Genomic DNA, 14,319 nt, shown 5'->3' with positions numbered 1-14,319 from the left:
TCCCACAAGGTTTGATGAGCTTGAATCAGTAGGTGGGGGATGAGCAACATACAATGAAACAGTTTGCTTCTCCTCCATCATAATGTTTCTTCACCTGTGACCTGAGGAAGGGAAGATGGGTGAGTGCTTGGTAGAAAACAATGATACGATATCTGAGCGGCCATCCAATGTCCCACTCGAGCCGCTAGGTGGTTGGAGTTGAGGTCATTGCTGCCGTCGCATAACGTAGCGTTTCCCCTTCCTTTTCGTGCCTCCAGCGGATGCGATGCCGATGCTACGTGGGGCAAAACTACCTAGAGAATACTTTGTCTGCCGCCCTACGCGTATGGGATCACGCCGTACCCATCACGTAGCCAACAAGAAAAAGTTTCGTAGCTTCCTGCCCCTCCCCCTCCTTGATCGGAAGCCGATTTTGCGCAACCTCTCCTCCTACCCACAGGCATCATCGCGCAAGGCAAATTTTTGTTTCCCTTGATCCTTCCTGCTTCCTCCCTCTTCTCTTCCTCTTCTTGCTCTATCCTCTAAACAACAATTCTTCCTTCCCCAAGAACTTGTCGTTGCGAGAGCACCTAAGCAAAGATGTCGGGTCAGAAGATTGCCATCGTTTCCGTCTACGATAAGACTGGTCTGCTGGACCTGGCCAAGGGCCTGAACCAGCAGAATGTCCGCATTCTCGCCTCCGGCGGTACGGCCAAGATGATCCGGGAGTCTGGCTTCCCCGTTGAGTAAGTTGCAAGTCCTTGCCGAAACTTTCACGCGTGCAACCCGAAGCTCATGGGCTTTTTTTCTGATAGGGACGTCTCTGCCATTACCAAGGCCCCCGAGATGTTGGCTGGCCGTGTCAAGACTCTGCACCCCGCCGTCCACGCCGGAATACTCGCAAGAAACCTCGAGTCCGACGAGAAGGACTTGGCCGACCAGAACATCAACAAGGTCGACTATGTCATTTGCAACCTGTACCCCTTCAAGGATACTGTTGCCAAGGTCAATGTCACTGTCCCCGAGGCTGTCGAGGAGATCGATATTGGTGGCGTCACTCTTATCAGAGCTGCCGCCAAGAACCACAGCCGTGTTACCATTCTCAGTGACCCCAACGACTACGCCGAGTTCCTCAAGGAGCTCCAGGCTGGCGAGATCACCGAGGCAAGCCGTAACCGCTACGCTCTCAAGGCTTTCGAGCACACTGCCGACTACGATGCTGCCATTTCCGACTTCTTCCGCAAGCAATACGCCGCCGATGGCAAGCAGTTCTCCGCTTTGAGATACGGCGCCAACCCCCACCAGAAGCCTGCTGCTGCCTTCGTCAGTGGTGGAGAGCTCCCCTATAAGGTTCTCGGGGGCTCGCCCGGCTACATCAACCTTCTTGACGCCCTCAACAGCTGGCCCCTCGTCAAGGAGCTTAAGCAGGCTCTGGGTAAGCCCGCCGCTGCCAGCTTCAAGCACGTCTCCCCTGCCGGTGCTGCCATTGGCACTCCCCTTACCGACGACGAGAAGAAGGTTTACTTCGTCAACGATATTGAGGGCATCGACTCCTCCCCTCTTGCCCAGGCCTACGCCCGTGCTCGCGGTGCCGACCGCATGAGCAGCTTCGGTGACGTGATTGCCTTGAGTGACATTGTCGATCTCCCCACTGCCAGCATCATCTCCAAGGAGGTTTCTGACGGTGTCATTGCCCCTGGCTTCGAGGATGCTGCCCTTGCGCTCCTGAAGAAGAAGAAGGGCGGCAAGTACCTCGTCCTCCAGATCGACCCCGACTACGTCCCTGCCAAGACCGAGACCCGGACCGTCTACGGAGTCACTCTGCAGCAGGGCCGCAACGATATCGAGATTGCGCCCAAGTCGTTCAACAGAATCATCACTCCCAAGGAGTCTGGGCCCCTCTCCGAGTCCGCCCTCCGAGATTTGACCGTCGCCACCATTGCCCTGAAGTACACTCAGAGTAACTCTGTCTGCTACGCCTACAACGGACAGGTCATTGGTCTTGGCGCTGGTCAGCAGTCCAGAATCCACTGCACGCGCCTCGCTGGCGACAAGGCAGACAACTGGTGGCTTCGTTTCCACCCCCGTGTTCTGGGCATCAAGTGGAAGAAGGGCACCAAGCGCCCCGACAAGAGCAACGCCATCGATCTGTTGGTCAGCGGCGAGCTCCCCAAGTCCGGTGCGGAGCGCGAGATGTTCGAGGCTGTCTTCGAGGAGGTTCCGCCCGCATTTACTGATGCGGAGAGAGAAGAGTGGCTTGGCAAGCTGACCAATGTCGCTGTGTCAAGTGATGCTTTCGTGAGTAAAGTTCGTGCCTGCTTCGAGTGAAAACCTTCTGACAAGAAACAGTTCCCCTTCGTCGACAACGTCTTCCGCGCATCTCGATCCGGAGTCAAGTACATTGCAGCTCCCGGAGGCAGCCAGAATGACGGCGCTGTCTTCGAGACTGCGGAGAAGCTTGGCATTACGTTTGTTGAGCAGAATGTCCGCCTCTTCCATCATTAAGCGTCTGTTATTATACCAAATCGGTGTTGCGGGATTCAACTTGGGCATGAGAATGGACGGATTTTGGTCCTGAAAGGGGGAATAAAAGTTACAAATGATGATGATAGCTGGCAACCCAACAGCCTTCGCAACTAGATGCGAGCAGCATGCGAGCGGCACGTTAGGCGGCATGTCGGCTGGCCATGTGAGGTGGCAGATACCATTTGCTAAGCACAGATTACAAAAAACGTTGGGCCGCTTTTGTCAGATGACTGTGATATTCAACATATATCCGGAGTACAATGGGATGGACTTTGAAGGAGTTTAGTTTAGCGGAGCCTGAAATCGGTGGCTGCATGGAAATAAAAGCCATTATGAGATGAGAAATTTGTGTTCACGTGCTATGCAGAACCTGCGGCATCGGGCGTATGATTTAGAGTTTTCCTCTTTGACTACGAAGCAGATGATATCTACTTTCAGATGCGTGAATTGCCGATCTCGCAATAGCTCCCGACGCGGGATCTAAAGCAAGCTCGTCGACGCAAACATGGTATGGCAATCAATGGCAAGGCGACTCTAGACGGAAGTCTATTCGCAAGGTAATACGAAGATGTGCATACGAAGACATGCAGCTCTATAATGGCGTTCCCCTCACGTGTGGCTGACATCTACCGCTCCTAAAGGCTGGCTACCATACCCGGACGCCACTTGGGGCATTTCGAGAAGTCAATTTTGGTGTTGAGGCGGCATCGTGGAGATTTTATGAAGTGAAAACATGCAATGGCGTCGTCCTCGGAACTTTATTGCGCGTCATTGTTCCGTGTGTCTGACAGCCCAGTGGCTTGCCATTGTTCTAGAGTCGGATGAACTATTGACGGATGTTGCCTTGTCTCTTGCTTACCCGTCAGTTGGTCTGCTGCCTCTTGAACGCCCCCCTCGCGGTTGATAAAGGACGGTCCCTAGCGCACTGACCATTAGCGTCACCTACTGTGTACCTTAGGTATTACTGCGTATTATTCTCAGAGATATTGTCTTCCAGTGCAAATAAACAGGCACGCACGCAATCTGATATTGAACACTGCTTACATACGCAGACCCTGGCAAGCCAGTCCGAACCAATGGGGAGCTGCTCATGTGCTGAGAAAGGGCACATGGTGGGGCAGGTACCAACCACGGGCCAGTGATTACAGAAACCCCCCCGGTGGCACCCACACCCCTGTGGTCAGCCTCTCAGAGCCAAGTGACGAAGTCTCTTTGGAGTCGGGCCCGCCAGTTCTCTCGAGAGACACATGGGCGAGGGCATGAGGACCGGAGAAAGGGCCTCATCTCGGCGGCCCTCTCGTTTTTCCTACGGCTTTAAGGTTTTGGGGCTTCTTCTCCAGTCGACCTTGACGAGTATAATAAGGCAGCGGCAGTCGGCACCTTGGGGCGGTTGGAAGTGAGGAACAGACACGGCAAAGACTCATTCTCAAGAGACTGAGTGAATTTTGCAGTGCAATATCGCGAACAAGAAAAAAGGGAAGAAAAAGCCCGGCGCAACAACCATCGCTCCTCAATTATACCGACAGGTACGTCCTATTAAATCATGAAGCGCATATTTGGCAAGGTGATTGACAGCAATGACAGGGGTTCTGGTGTTACGCTGGCAGGTTAGCCCCTCCGTCACCAGCCAGAGAGGCCGCATTTTCGCGCCAGAGGCCATCAAGGTTCTCACGCCGCACCGCACCTGCTCATCGCGCGCCTGCAACACCGCCTTCCCACAACGTGGGCAGGAACTTCCTACCGTTGCGGGTTGCCCTTGGTCCCTGGGAGTCCTGAGAAGAGGAACCAGTGGTGCCCAGTCCAATCCAATTCTTCAATTCTCGACTTCTTGCCCCTCAAGCCTTGTCAACGGTTTGACTCGCCTGGTCACGCCTCGCCTCGCCTCGCTTCGTACCAACCTTGAAGCTTTCATCCCACTTTCATATTACCCTTCTACCCAAGTCTTGGTTCTGTTTCGTCAGGGCATTCATTACTGGACCTTCCTCCACAACGTTATTCCGTTACTACTACATCTACCCTCCCCGACTCTGACACCTGGAGGAATTCTCCATCCCCAGGGTCTCAGTTTTGCGGCTCTTTTCTTCCCACCTTCTCCAAGAACCCCCCGACCTCCAGTGGCCCAAGCTGCCGGTCGATCGACAGTCTCCGTGGAACTTCTCCCGAGCCGCATGGAAGATTCAGAGATCCTTAACATCGTCATATCAGAGTTATGGACGGCCAGCACGACGGCTTACCGTCCTTCGGTGGCCACGCCTCCGGCTTCTTTCTCGACCCGTTGGACGTGGAACATCTTAACGACCATTTCACCGGTGGCGTCACTTTGCCAGTATCGCACGATGAGTCCTGTATGGATTTGAACTTCGACCATATTGCCTGCAGAGGCCCGGATAGCAACAACCAACACCACCCTGTACCCAACCACAACCACCCTCTCACCCTGAATACCATGCCGATGCATGCCCGAAGACACCACAGCCTATCCACGATGCCTACACTACCCAACTACTTCGATCCCAGAGGCCAAATGCCCTTGGGCTTCGGCTCGAATGCCATCATGTCACCAACGGGGGCCATAGGCTTTGGCGTCTCGACCCCCAACTCGAGCCCTCAGCTCGAGGATGATAGTACCTCCGCGGCTTGCAGCAGCTTGGACTGCAATCGATGTGTTAGCGAGTGTGGCGCTAGTGAAGCTGGCGATGTTTGCACCGATGCAGAGTGCGCTCAAGCTTGCGACGATGACGACTGCGACGAAGCTGCTGCGCTTTGTACAGACGCCGAGTGTCCAGCCAACGACATCATCTCTGATAAGGACAAAGCTGCTGCCGATGTGCTGGCGTCTATTGGGGACGCTTTCAGCCAGGATGGCATGCTACCTCCATCGATGTCTTCGATGCCGTCGATGTCTTCTCAATATTACGCAACCCAAAGCTCCTATCAAAATGGAGGAATCCAAGCAGCAACTCCAAGTCATTTCCACGCCGGCGGGATGACCATGTCGATGGCTCATTCAATGAATATGGGCAACTCTTTTCAGAGTAATCCCGACCTCTTTCACACTGCCCTCGAGTCTGTAATCGACTTTCAGGATCCTAGCATGCCTGAGCCCATAGGATGGATGGCACTTGGCTTGCACCTTAACGATCATGCACACGCTCAGACAACCTGTATACGGCCTTGTATGACAGAGAACCGGAATTTGCCGACCAGGTGCCCGCTTCCTCACCAAGCGCATGCTCATCAAGGTGAACTTGATTTCTCCTTTTGCATTCCCGACCCAAGCTCAGGGTTTGTACCTTGCGGCGCTGAGCTCAACGGCGTCGAGGATTGGGCTAGCCATTTCCAAGAACAACATGTTATTGCGCCAGAAGGAGAGCATACCAACTATTCCCATGCATCGCAACACTCTTACCCAAACCTGATGGCGCCGAATCGTCAGTCTGATTACCTTCCAGGAGGTCTTCCTGACCCGGCCCATGCTGCCCAAGGTAAGGAGCCCAGCACATCTCCTCTATCAGGGCTCCAGGCGTCTTCGTCCCCACGACCGTCTCCGGCCACTGCACAAACCCAGCCCAGCCCTGATAAGCCCGGGGCTGAAGTGTTCATTTGCCAATGGGTAATCGCCGGTCAGATTTGCGGTATGAGCTACTCGAACGATGACGCTCTGCAGATGCATTGCAAGGAGAGACACATCGTCAACCTTGGAAAGACAGATGCAGGATACAAATGCTGCTGGGAGGGATGTGCGCGTGAAGGGCATTTCACGCAAAAGAGCAAGCTTGAACGTCACCTGCAGACACACACCGGCTGTAAGTCACGACCTCATCATCTTCAATGACCAAGTATGCTGATAATGCGTCTAGTCAAACCGGTCAGGTGCACTATATGCGATACCCCGTTGTCTGCCAAGCAGTCTCTTGCGCAGCACATGAGGATTCATACTGGAGAAAAGCCCTGGACCTGCAAGTTTCCCGATTGCAAAGCATCGTTCAAGCAGCAGAGTGCATTGAGTAAGTGAAACCAATATCCTTGGGTCCAAATAATTTCTAACTATGTTCTAGCAATGCACCAGCGAACCCACACAGGCGAAAAGCCACTCAAGTGCGAGGTTTGCGGCAAGGCGTTTGGCGAATCGTCCAATTTGTCGAAACACAGAAAGACGCATAACGTGAAGGGTGCTTTCAAGTGTGATTTCTGTGACAAGGACTTTCATAGACTGGACCAGAAACGCAGACATGAGAAGATTCACCGTAAGGTCGCGGATGCGCTTAAGGCTGATAATTCTACTCCGTCTATCAAGAAGACACAGGGCGGTCGAGTTACAAAGACAGCAGATCGAAGAAACAGTAAGTGATCAACGTGGACAAGGTTGATCGCTTCGCTGGTGGTTTTTGTGGTTCAGAGGGGGGGGGGGGGCATTCTCACACTACGGATGGCTTTTTTCTTTGTCGACGTCTCATGAAATACCCTTATAGGCTCCAAGATACCGGACTGGCGTTTACATGGAGAAATGGATCAGGTCAGGACGGCATAACAGACTTCGGTGTTCAAGGCGGCGGCGAAAAGTTCAAGGGACTTGGACTTATTCTGACTTTGGTGGGCTTGGGAAAACATTCTGTTTTTCATGACGAATTCACGGTAGGTACGGTCAGCAATGAGGATAGAATTAGTATTGTAGCAATACAGTACTAGCAGTAATACCGTATGGATGACGCTTAATTGACGAAACATGTTGAGGGTGTTCTCCATGGCTTTCGAGTTGTATCTTTCTGTTTCCAAATTAGTGGACTTGGTTATGCCCGCACTCGGCCCAGAGACCAATATTATCATTGAACGACAGATCTGTATCAATTCGTAGATGATCCTTTCGGGAGCACATATTCCACAGGTAAAATGGTTTTCCGGTCCTGCCATGGAACTCAGGGAAGGACGGGTCATTGAGATTCCGGTGATGGCTATCTATGTTCTGTCTCGGTAGGACTTACGCACCCTGTAGGCCATCACAGGCCATCACAACCCCAGAAACCGGGTTTGCGACCAGAGTAGGTGAGTGGGCAGCGACCCGGTCATGTTGTCAACCTTCTGCTCGGGGGCACGTATGAGCTAGGGAGGGGGAGAAGGCTTGTGCAGCGTTACTAACATATGAATGACATGACCACGATTGCCGCGCAAGGCAACAGAGCAGTGTTCTTGCCTTTTCTTTCGTAGGTTTTCGTCCTGGTTCCGTGCTCCTGAGGCGTTGATGGATACGAGCTGGAGATGGTGAGAGTCTTTCTATGTGGTGTCTATAGTTTGCCAGTCTCGTCATCGCTTCAGCTTGTGACTAAGTATTACACGGTACTAGATATGACAGTGAATGTGATAGGATTGTCATGTGGCATGGTGATGATCAGATTACAAACGAAGTCTTCATTCATCGGTACAGAAGGTGACTATGTGCGAGCTTACGTCCCACTTTTCGCCTTTATTCGCCATCCTGGCGAGACAGCCAAGGAGTAGGAGACTTTGACGGGAGACTTTGACGACAAAATTCATATCTGGCGAACCACGAATAAAACGTTCTGCGGCCTTCCTCACGAATCAGAGCGAACAAGGTTTTCTCTCGTGAACGGTATCTTCCGAGAGAGAGGTAGTACGGTGAATGTAAGTTTGGAGGCGTTCTGTCAGGTGGAGAGGGGAATCGCTTTGGTCGTAGAGGGACATACCCGACGCGATGAACTCTCGGATGAGGGACATGGTGTACCTTGGGGGGCGGGGGGGCGTGAAGTTGGTAGATTTACCCTTCTGCACCCTACCCCTCGTGCCCCTTTCCCCCTTTTTCTCCCCTCCTGCCTCCTGGCGATGCTTCGGCGAGATTCTGTATTGTGGCTTCACGAAAGGGGAGGCATCATATGATGATGAAATTTGCCGCGTTGAGGAGAAAGTCTTGCGTTGGTTTGGGGAGGATCTTCTTGGAAATGATGCCCTGGACTTGGCTGCGGGCGTTGTTCATGATGCTCGACAAGTTTGGTGGCGGTTCAGCGGGTCTCAAGTGAGGTGGATGCTGATGTTAACCCAAAACCGCCATGGAATGGCAAGGCGGGCCTATTTTGTCTGTCTGTCGTGTTCGTGCCGATCGTGAAGAATCCTTTGAGCTCAGGCTGTCTTCGGACTTGATGTGCCTTGCCGACGAGAGTTGTTATCTATGGCTGGAGAGACTCGTAACAGAACGTGAGGGTGAAGCCTGTTCTTTACTAGGCCGGAACGGATGGAATAGCAATGAAAGTATTCCATGGAATGACCTCGCTTCACTGGCAATATTGTGAATTCCATGAGCGAGTGCTGTGTCCTGGTGTCCAGACCCGTTCCACCCATAGGAAGGCATCGAGGGTAGAGCGTTGGATGAAGCCTCAATGACATCGCCAGAAGACGGCGTCCAATACCCGTAAACCAATCATTGTGAGCGATTCCACTTCAGTATCCTTGTCGTCTTAATTCAACGTTAAGACAAGTAAAGACTTTGTAGAGTCTATACACATTTGACAAGAACTTGAGACGGCCCTCGAAACGTGCCTCCGTTGTTCCTCACCACGGCATTCAGTATCTTATTTCATGGCATTGCACGTTGTATGGAGCCAAGCCTCGGGATGTCATGTTGCTACTTCCTTTTTCTAGGCACGAGAAGATGGTCGTACTTGTGTTGGCGGGATGCCCCCTCCCCCGCAACTTGCCCCATCCCGAGGTCGATTCTTCTTATTGTCCACACAGGGTTTCACAGGGAGATGGAGGTCTGGGAAGAGAAAATGGGGTAAGCTGCAGGAAACTACAGGAGCTGGAGCAGCGTTTGTCTGGCTTTGATCTGGTCTACTGAGGAAAAGCGTGCTGCGCTGAATAAAAATTGTTCTAGTAGTAGTTGCCACTAAGAAGACTCTAGACGATATCGCCTTCGGCGAAAAGGAAGTAGAGGTGTGCCTTTGGTGACGGGGACGGCATGACCACTCATCACCGACTAATGTCATATCATCGCGTGGAAGTGTTATCTTCTGAACAGAACCATGGTTCCATGAGGCAATGTGCCTTGGTGTTCTTTGCTGTAGTTTGCGAATGAAACCGTGAGCTTCAGAGGCCAGTCTCGAGGGCGATGAAGTGTGGCGGAGGCTCTCGGATTGGCGCTTGTCATCTACCTACCATATCGAAATTCCGCGATAGAGACGCCAATCTCGTAAGGTAGACATGTCTCGAGATATCAAGCAGTTAAATGGGGGAGGGCAGAAACACAACTTGAAATCAAGTCTAAGGCGTCGACATCAAAAATGGATATAGGCCATAGACAGTAGACATGGACGAATGAGAGGTGACTACAAGCTTGAGCATGGAAATCGTCTGGCCTGTGTCTGCTTACTTCCCTTAAGCAATGGTAATCGTCACACAACGTCATATATCAATGTATAGGGACTCCATCACATTTGAAGAAGAAAAAAAGAGCAAACTTTTGAAGTCGGGACATCTTTGGGCCCCATCATTTTGGCAGCGCTATGCTACCTCACACCACACACGCCCGAGGGAATCCTCTCCCTCCCACCACGCAAGAAAGGAGGGGTGGGAAAGAACAAGAGAGGGGGATTCTTGTGAAGCCCATCCTTTTTCGTTTTTCGCTTGACCAATGTTTTGACCCGTCTTGAGAGAAATCCATTTCGTGTTTTGCAGCACTGGGGGGAGAAATGATAAAAGTGCAAATAAACCCTTAATTTCCCTCCGTGACCATGCAATGCATCATCGAGTAATTCGGGATCCCCGTGTGCCAAAAACGTGTTACGCCTCCGTGACCATTTTCATTGTTCCTCATCCCCAGATCTAACCCAGCAGCGGTCGGTCTAAATTTAAGCAGACTGTATGAAGAAGTCAGTCTCAATGTTTCCTAAGGATGCCATTCGTGATCTCGGCCAGGGAACATGAGAAGTAGCGCTCAACAGAGTGTCGAAGATCGTTCCCTCATGATGCGGCCTTTGTCAATCGCTCCTCTCATGGCTCCCTAGCCTCCATTCGAATGGCAGATATTCCGACTCTACTGACCTTGACGGCGAACTTGCGCTGGGGGAAGTGGGTGGTGCGCTTCTTGGCCTTGTCGGTGACAGCGCTGGCCTCCTTCTCGGACAATCTCCGGCGGATGGCACGGGTCTGCTTCGCGCGGAGGTCGAGGGGAGCGTACTTCTTGTTCTTGTAGAACAGGCGGAGCTGGGCGCGTTGCTTGGAGTTGATGACGGTAAGGACGCGAGCGATCGACTTGCGGATGTCGTGGCTGTAGAGCGGAAATTTTCACCGGTCAGTCCTCTTGGTTTCTCATTTTTCGATCGACGATTCCTCCAATCAACTCGGATCAGGACAGGGGGATCAAACGCACATCTTGTTCAGCTTGCTGCCGGAAGAGGCGATCTTCTGGATGCGGAGCTGACCGAGCTCGGTCTTGAGCTCACCAAGTTGCTTGGTCAAATCATCCTTGTTCTTGCTCCAAAGGGCGACGGCCTTGACCTTTCCGGACGACTGGGACATGATGAATTCTCGTCAGCGAAACGGGTTCTCTTTTCTCCTATGTGGCTCCTTGCAAGCAGCTCCTGCCGCCTCTGGTGTTCGCTTTTTTCGTCGGGAAGGGGCTAATTCGGGCGCGGGGTGTCGAGGATTCGGCGGGAAAGTTGCGTCGGGCTATTCGAGGATCGCCAATTCCATCAGGGAGAGCAAAAGGGGTTCACTCACCATCTTGACTGATATGGGGGGTGGCGCTGGATATCTGGGTTAGTATCGACACGTCGTGAGAGAGGCTGAGGTGATCGATCGTAAATTTGAAAGTTTGGCAAAAAGCTGTTGCCCTAGTTTGTGCGCAAAAATTCGGGACCCGGCGCGGGGCCTGCTGTGATTGGGTGCATGTGGGCCTTGGGGTTTCGAAGTCGCTGGTCATGAACTGCGCCACAGCGACTCCAGCCACAGTCTGTCACCGGGGCTGGCCGTTATCAAGCCAAAGCAGCTTGACTGAGCGAGATATCAATGGCATCGACATGTAGATGCAACTCTGTGTCTCGAATCTTTGGAGACATCTAGGGAATCTGGCGATATTGCACAAATGTTTCGAAGTTGATCAATTAGCCCTTTTGCCTTTGAGCATAAAGATATCACAGGCTTAATTCCCGTTTCATGCCATTTGTCCCTCGTCAGAAGACTTTGTGCCAACAAGTATCTAATGAGGCAAACAGAATGCCCGAGTGATAATACCTTCTACAAGCGAGTTTTTCCATGGCGTTCTAGCACATCATGAGCAAATCCTTGATGCTCCAGACTTTAATGCGACTCTACCCGCCGCACCTGCAGTTCTCGTGCAACACTTTCGGCACTTACATAATCATTCAATGTGCACGGTCCATGTGACGCCGAGCTCCTCCCCTGCTGCGTCTGGTCCCTGCCGACAGTCCCAGACACGCGGACATGCCAGAGTCCATCGAAAGACAACATCTCAACATCGAAGGTCTACCAACGTACAGCAACCACCAAGCCATACACAATTAGCATCGAGGCGCTATGGCTGCGGCAACAGGAAACACCGGCTGGGCCCAGCTGCGGCAACAGGCACGAAGTCTAGAAACACAGGTACGATATTCCTCCGCTCAGAACGTCATGCAGGCTTCCCTGACATCCGGCCTCCACAGACAGAGACGCTATTCCACACCTACTCTCAGTTCTCGACGGTATCCGACATCCCAGCAAAGCCCACAGAAGAAGAAAGGACCACAGAAGCGAAGCTGCAAGATCTCCTCGAAAAAGTACGCTCAAGCCCTCGTTCGAAAGACCTCGGCTCTCACCTCCTTCGCTGCCTTGAACGTCCGTACTAACATGGCCGCCAAACCATCAGCGCGAGAACGTCATTTCACAATTATCCCGCCTCCTCGATTCAGAAGCTGCTCTCACCTCATCCGCTCTGAAACAGAACAACCTGGCTCTCCTTCGTGAGAAGCTCGCCGAGCATAAGCGCGATCTCGTGCGCCTGCGCAAAACCATTTCCGAGGCTCGCGATCGCGCCCACCTTCTTACGAACGTTCGCTCCGACATCGACGAATACCGTGCCAATAACCCCGAAAACGCCGAGGCCGAGTACATGCTTGCTGAGCGCAGCCGCATCGATAATAGTCACAACATGGCCGATAGCGTCTTGTCCCAGGCATACGCTGTCCAGGACAGCTTCAATATCCAGCGCGAGACACTCGCCAGCATCAACCGTCGTATCACCATGGCTGCCAGCCAGGTACCGGGGTTGAACAGTCTAATTAGTCGTATCTCAGCTAAGAAGCGCCGGGACGGCATCATAATGGGCGCATTCATTGCGTTTTGCTTCCTGATGTTCTGGTGGTTCTTGTAATAAGCGGAGGCCCGGCATGGCTGAAATGACGTTCCTCGTGTGTTTGTTATGTGTTCAACAAAGCCGTTACGACTAGGGATTTATTGGCATAAGGGAAATGCGGAGGCGTTATTGGGATTGTTTTTGAACTTTTTTTTCATCGGATAGGGGGTATCTTTGGTGCATATTGTACACTATAAGAACACGAATATCTGTAAGCCAAAGCCAGGTTACACGAGCCTGACTGCTATACAAGGTTGGCTTTTCTGAGCCACCTGAGGAAAAGTTTTCGTCCTCTTTATCAGGATACTTCCTTCTTTCCCTTCGCTGCGTCCTTGACCTGGGCAGCCTCAAGTGCTGCCTTTTCGTTCTTATTCCACTCGTGGAGGACTAGCTTCATGCCCTTCACCAAGCTCTCCCTCTCATCGGGGTGACTAGGGCCACTGGCAGCCCATCTTATCCTACACAGGTTGTCCACCAGATAAACATAGCCTACTTTGCTGTTGAGGTATCCAATAGACTCGCTAATCTCGTTTGTGATGCCGCGGGGTACCAAGAAGTACTTTCCCCAATTGTGCTCGGGGATTTGTTTGCGCAGGTTGCCCATGAACATCTTTACGATCCACGCCTTGAACTTGTTGTCCTCAATGTTGAGCTGGAGGACCTGCGTCTTGCCGGGCGTCTTGGCCAGGAGCTCATGCAGCTCCGGATTGGCCTCGGGGGAAATGAAGGTCTTTGCCTGGTCGTCGGCCCACTGGCTGCTGTAAACGGCGACGACGGAGACCTTGCCGAGCAGCGTCCGCGTCGTGTCGCGGGGGTTATTTGCGTTCTTTGCAAGGGTGTCGCCAACGAAGTTGGGGAAGAAGAGGGACATGTCGGCCTTGAAGGGTAGAGGGGGCGCGATGAAGGATTTGCCCTCGTGGAACTGCATGTTGCGCCAGTCGCGGAAGTAGGGGCGCGCCATCTTTTCCTTACTACACAAGGAAGGACATACCAATCAGCCATACGGTCTTGAGTATTTCTTTGAGGCATTATCACTGGGGAACTCACAGCTCTTTACGACGCACGAGATGCTTGTCGTAGTCGACAAAGTCATCCCTCCGTTCTTTCAGCGACCTCCTATCCACGCCAGAGTTGTCCTCTGGGTGAGGCGGGTGCGCCATGCCGATAGGGCGCGGCAGAGGCTGCGGCGTAAAGTTGGTGATCTTCTTGCCGTATGCTCTCGGGGCATGAATGGCAGATCCGGGAAGGTCGGGCTTCGGAGCCTCTACGGGGGCGGCGCCGGGCGCCGGGGTCGGGAGCTTGTCGGCCAGGTAAGGTCGGGAGGTGCTCAGGTGCCGTCGCCATGCGCAGACTGTGCAAGAGACCATCGTCCTTCCAGAGGCCCCCATGGACAGGGCCATTGTCCGTAACGGTGTGATTGGAACCATTGCGCCTGGTTGTTTTGGTGTAGTTGG

At 52.7% G+C, this 14,319-nt stretch overlaps 7 protein-coding genes across 7 annotated transcripts; 4 read left to right on the top strand and 3 right to left on the bottom strand.

The window, feature by feature from the left end:
* Positions 1–579: 579 nt before the first annotated feature.
* On the top strand, positions 580–2,484 carry CCOS01_04693 (phosphoribosylaminoimidazolecarboxamide formyltransferase/IMP cyclohydrolase; the record flags this gene model as incomplete). Its single annotated transcript, XM_060452874.1, has 3 exons — positions 580–725; positions 795–2,277; positions 2,329–2,484. 3 exons carry the CDS (start codon positions 580–582, stop codon positions 2,482–2,484), a joined length of 1,785 nt encoding a protein of 594 aa, XP_060316832.1.
* Positions 2,485–3,341: 857 nt separating this feature from the next.
* CCOS01_04692 (uncharacterized protein) lies at positions 3,342–3,768 on the top strand (the record flags this gene model as incomplete). The annotated part of the gene is made up of 2 exons (XM_060452873.1): positions 3,342–3,430; positions 3,558–3,768. 2 exons carry the CDS (start codon positions 3,342–3,344, stop codon positions 3,766–3,768), a joined length of 300 nt encoding a protein of 99 aa, XP_060316831.1.
* Positions 3,769–4,714: 946 nt separating this feature from the next.
* Positions 4,715–6,856, top strand: CCOS01_04691 (zinc-responsiveness transcriptional activator; the record flags this gene model as incomplete). Its single annotated transcript, XM_060452872.1, has 3 exons — positions 4,715–6,311; positions 6,366–6,512; positions 6,564–6,856. The coding sequence occupies 3 exons, from the start codon at positions 4,715–4,717 to the stop codon at positions 6,854–6,856; spliced, it is 2,037 nt and encodes a 678-aa protein (XP_060316830.1).
* A 161-nt stretch (positions 6,857–7,017) lies between these two features.
* CCOS01_04690 (uncharacterized protein) lies at positions 7,018–7,233 on the bottom strand (the record flags this gene model as incomplete). Its single annotated transcript, XM_060452871.1, has 1 exon — positions 7,018–7,233. The coding sequence occupies one exon, from the start codon at positions 7,231–7,233 to the stop codon at positions 7,018–7,020; it is 216 nt and encodes a 71-aa protein (XP_060316829.1).
* Positions 7,234–10,503: 3,270 nt separating this feature from the next.
* On the bottom strand, positions 10,504–11,031 carry CCOS01_04689 (ribosomal L29 protein; the record flags this gene model as incomplete). Its single annotated transcript, XM_060452870.1, has 2 exons — positions 10,504–10,780; positions 10,883–11,031. The coding sequence occupies 2 exons, from the start codon at positions 11,029–11,031 to the stop codon at positions 10,504–10,506; spliced, it is 426 nt and encodes a 141-aa protein (XP_060316828.1).
* Positions 11,032–11,955: 924 nt separating this feature from the next.
* CCOS01_04688 (vesicle transport V-SNARE protein) lies at positions 11,956–12,883 on the top strand (the record flags this gene model as incomplete). Its single annotated transcript, XM_060452869.1, has 4 exons — positions 11,956–11,995; positions 12,065–12,117; positions 12,177–12,290; positions 12,380–12,883. The coding sequence occupies 4 exons, from the start codon at positions 11,956–11,958 to the stop codon at positions 12,881–12,883; spliced, it is 711 nt and encodes a 236-aa protein (XP_060316827.1).
* Positions 12,884–13,163: 280 nt separating this feature from the next.
* CCOS01_04687 (ATP10 protein) lies at positions 13,164–14,265 on the bottom strand (the record flags this gene model as incomplete). Its single annotated transcript, XM_060452868.1, has 2 exons — positions 13,164–13,836; positions 13,913–14,265. 2 exons carry the CDS (start codon positions 14,263–14,265, stop codon positions 13,164–13,166), a joined length of 1,026 nt encoding a protein of 341 aa, XP_060316826.1.
* Positions 14,266–14,319: the final 54 nt, after the last annotated feature.

Source organism: Colletotrichum costaricense (genome assembly GCF_030867565.1).
Source record: "Colletotrichum costaricense strain IMI 309622 chromosome Unknown Scaffold_4.1, whole genome shotgun sequence".
In the NCBI taxonomy this organism is placed as follows: domain Eukaryota; kingdom Fungi; phylum Ascomycota; class Sordariomycetes; order Glomerellales; family Glomerellaceae; genus Colletotrichum; species Colletotrichum costaricense.
This window is presented reverse-complemented; position numbering and strand designations above follow the sequence as displayed.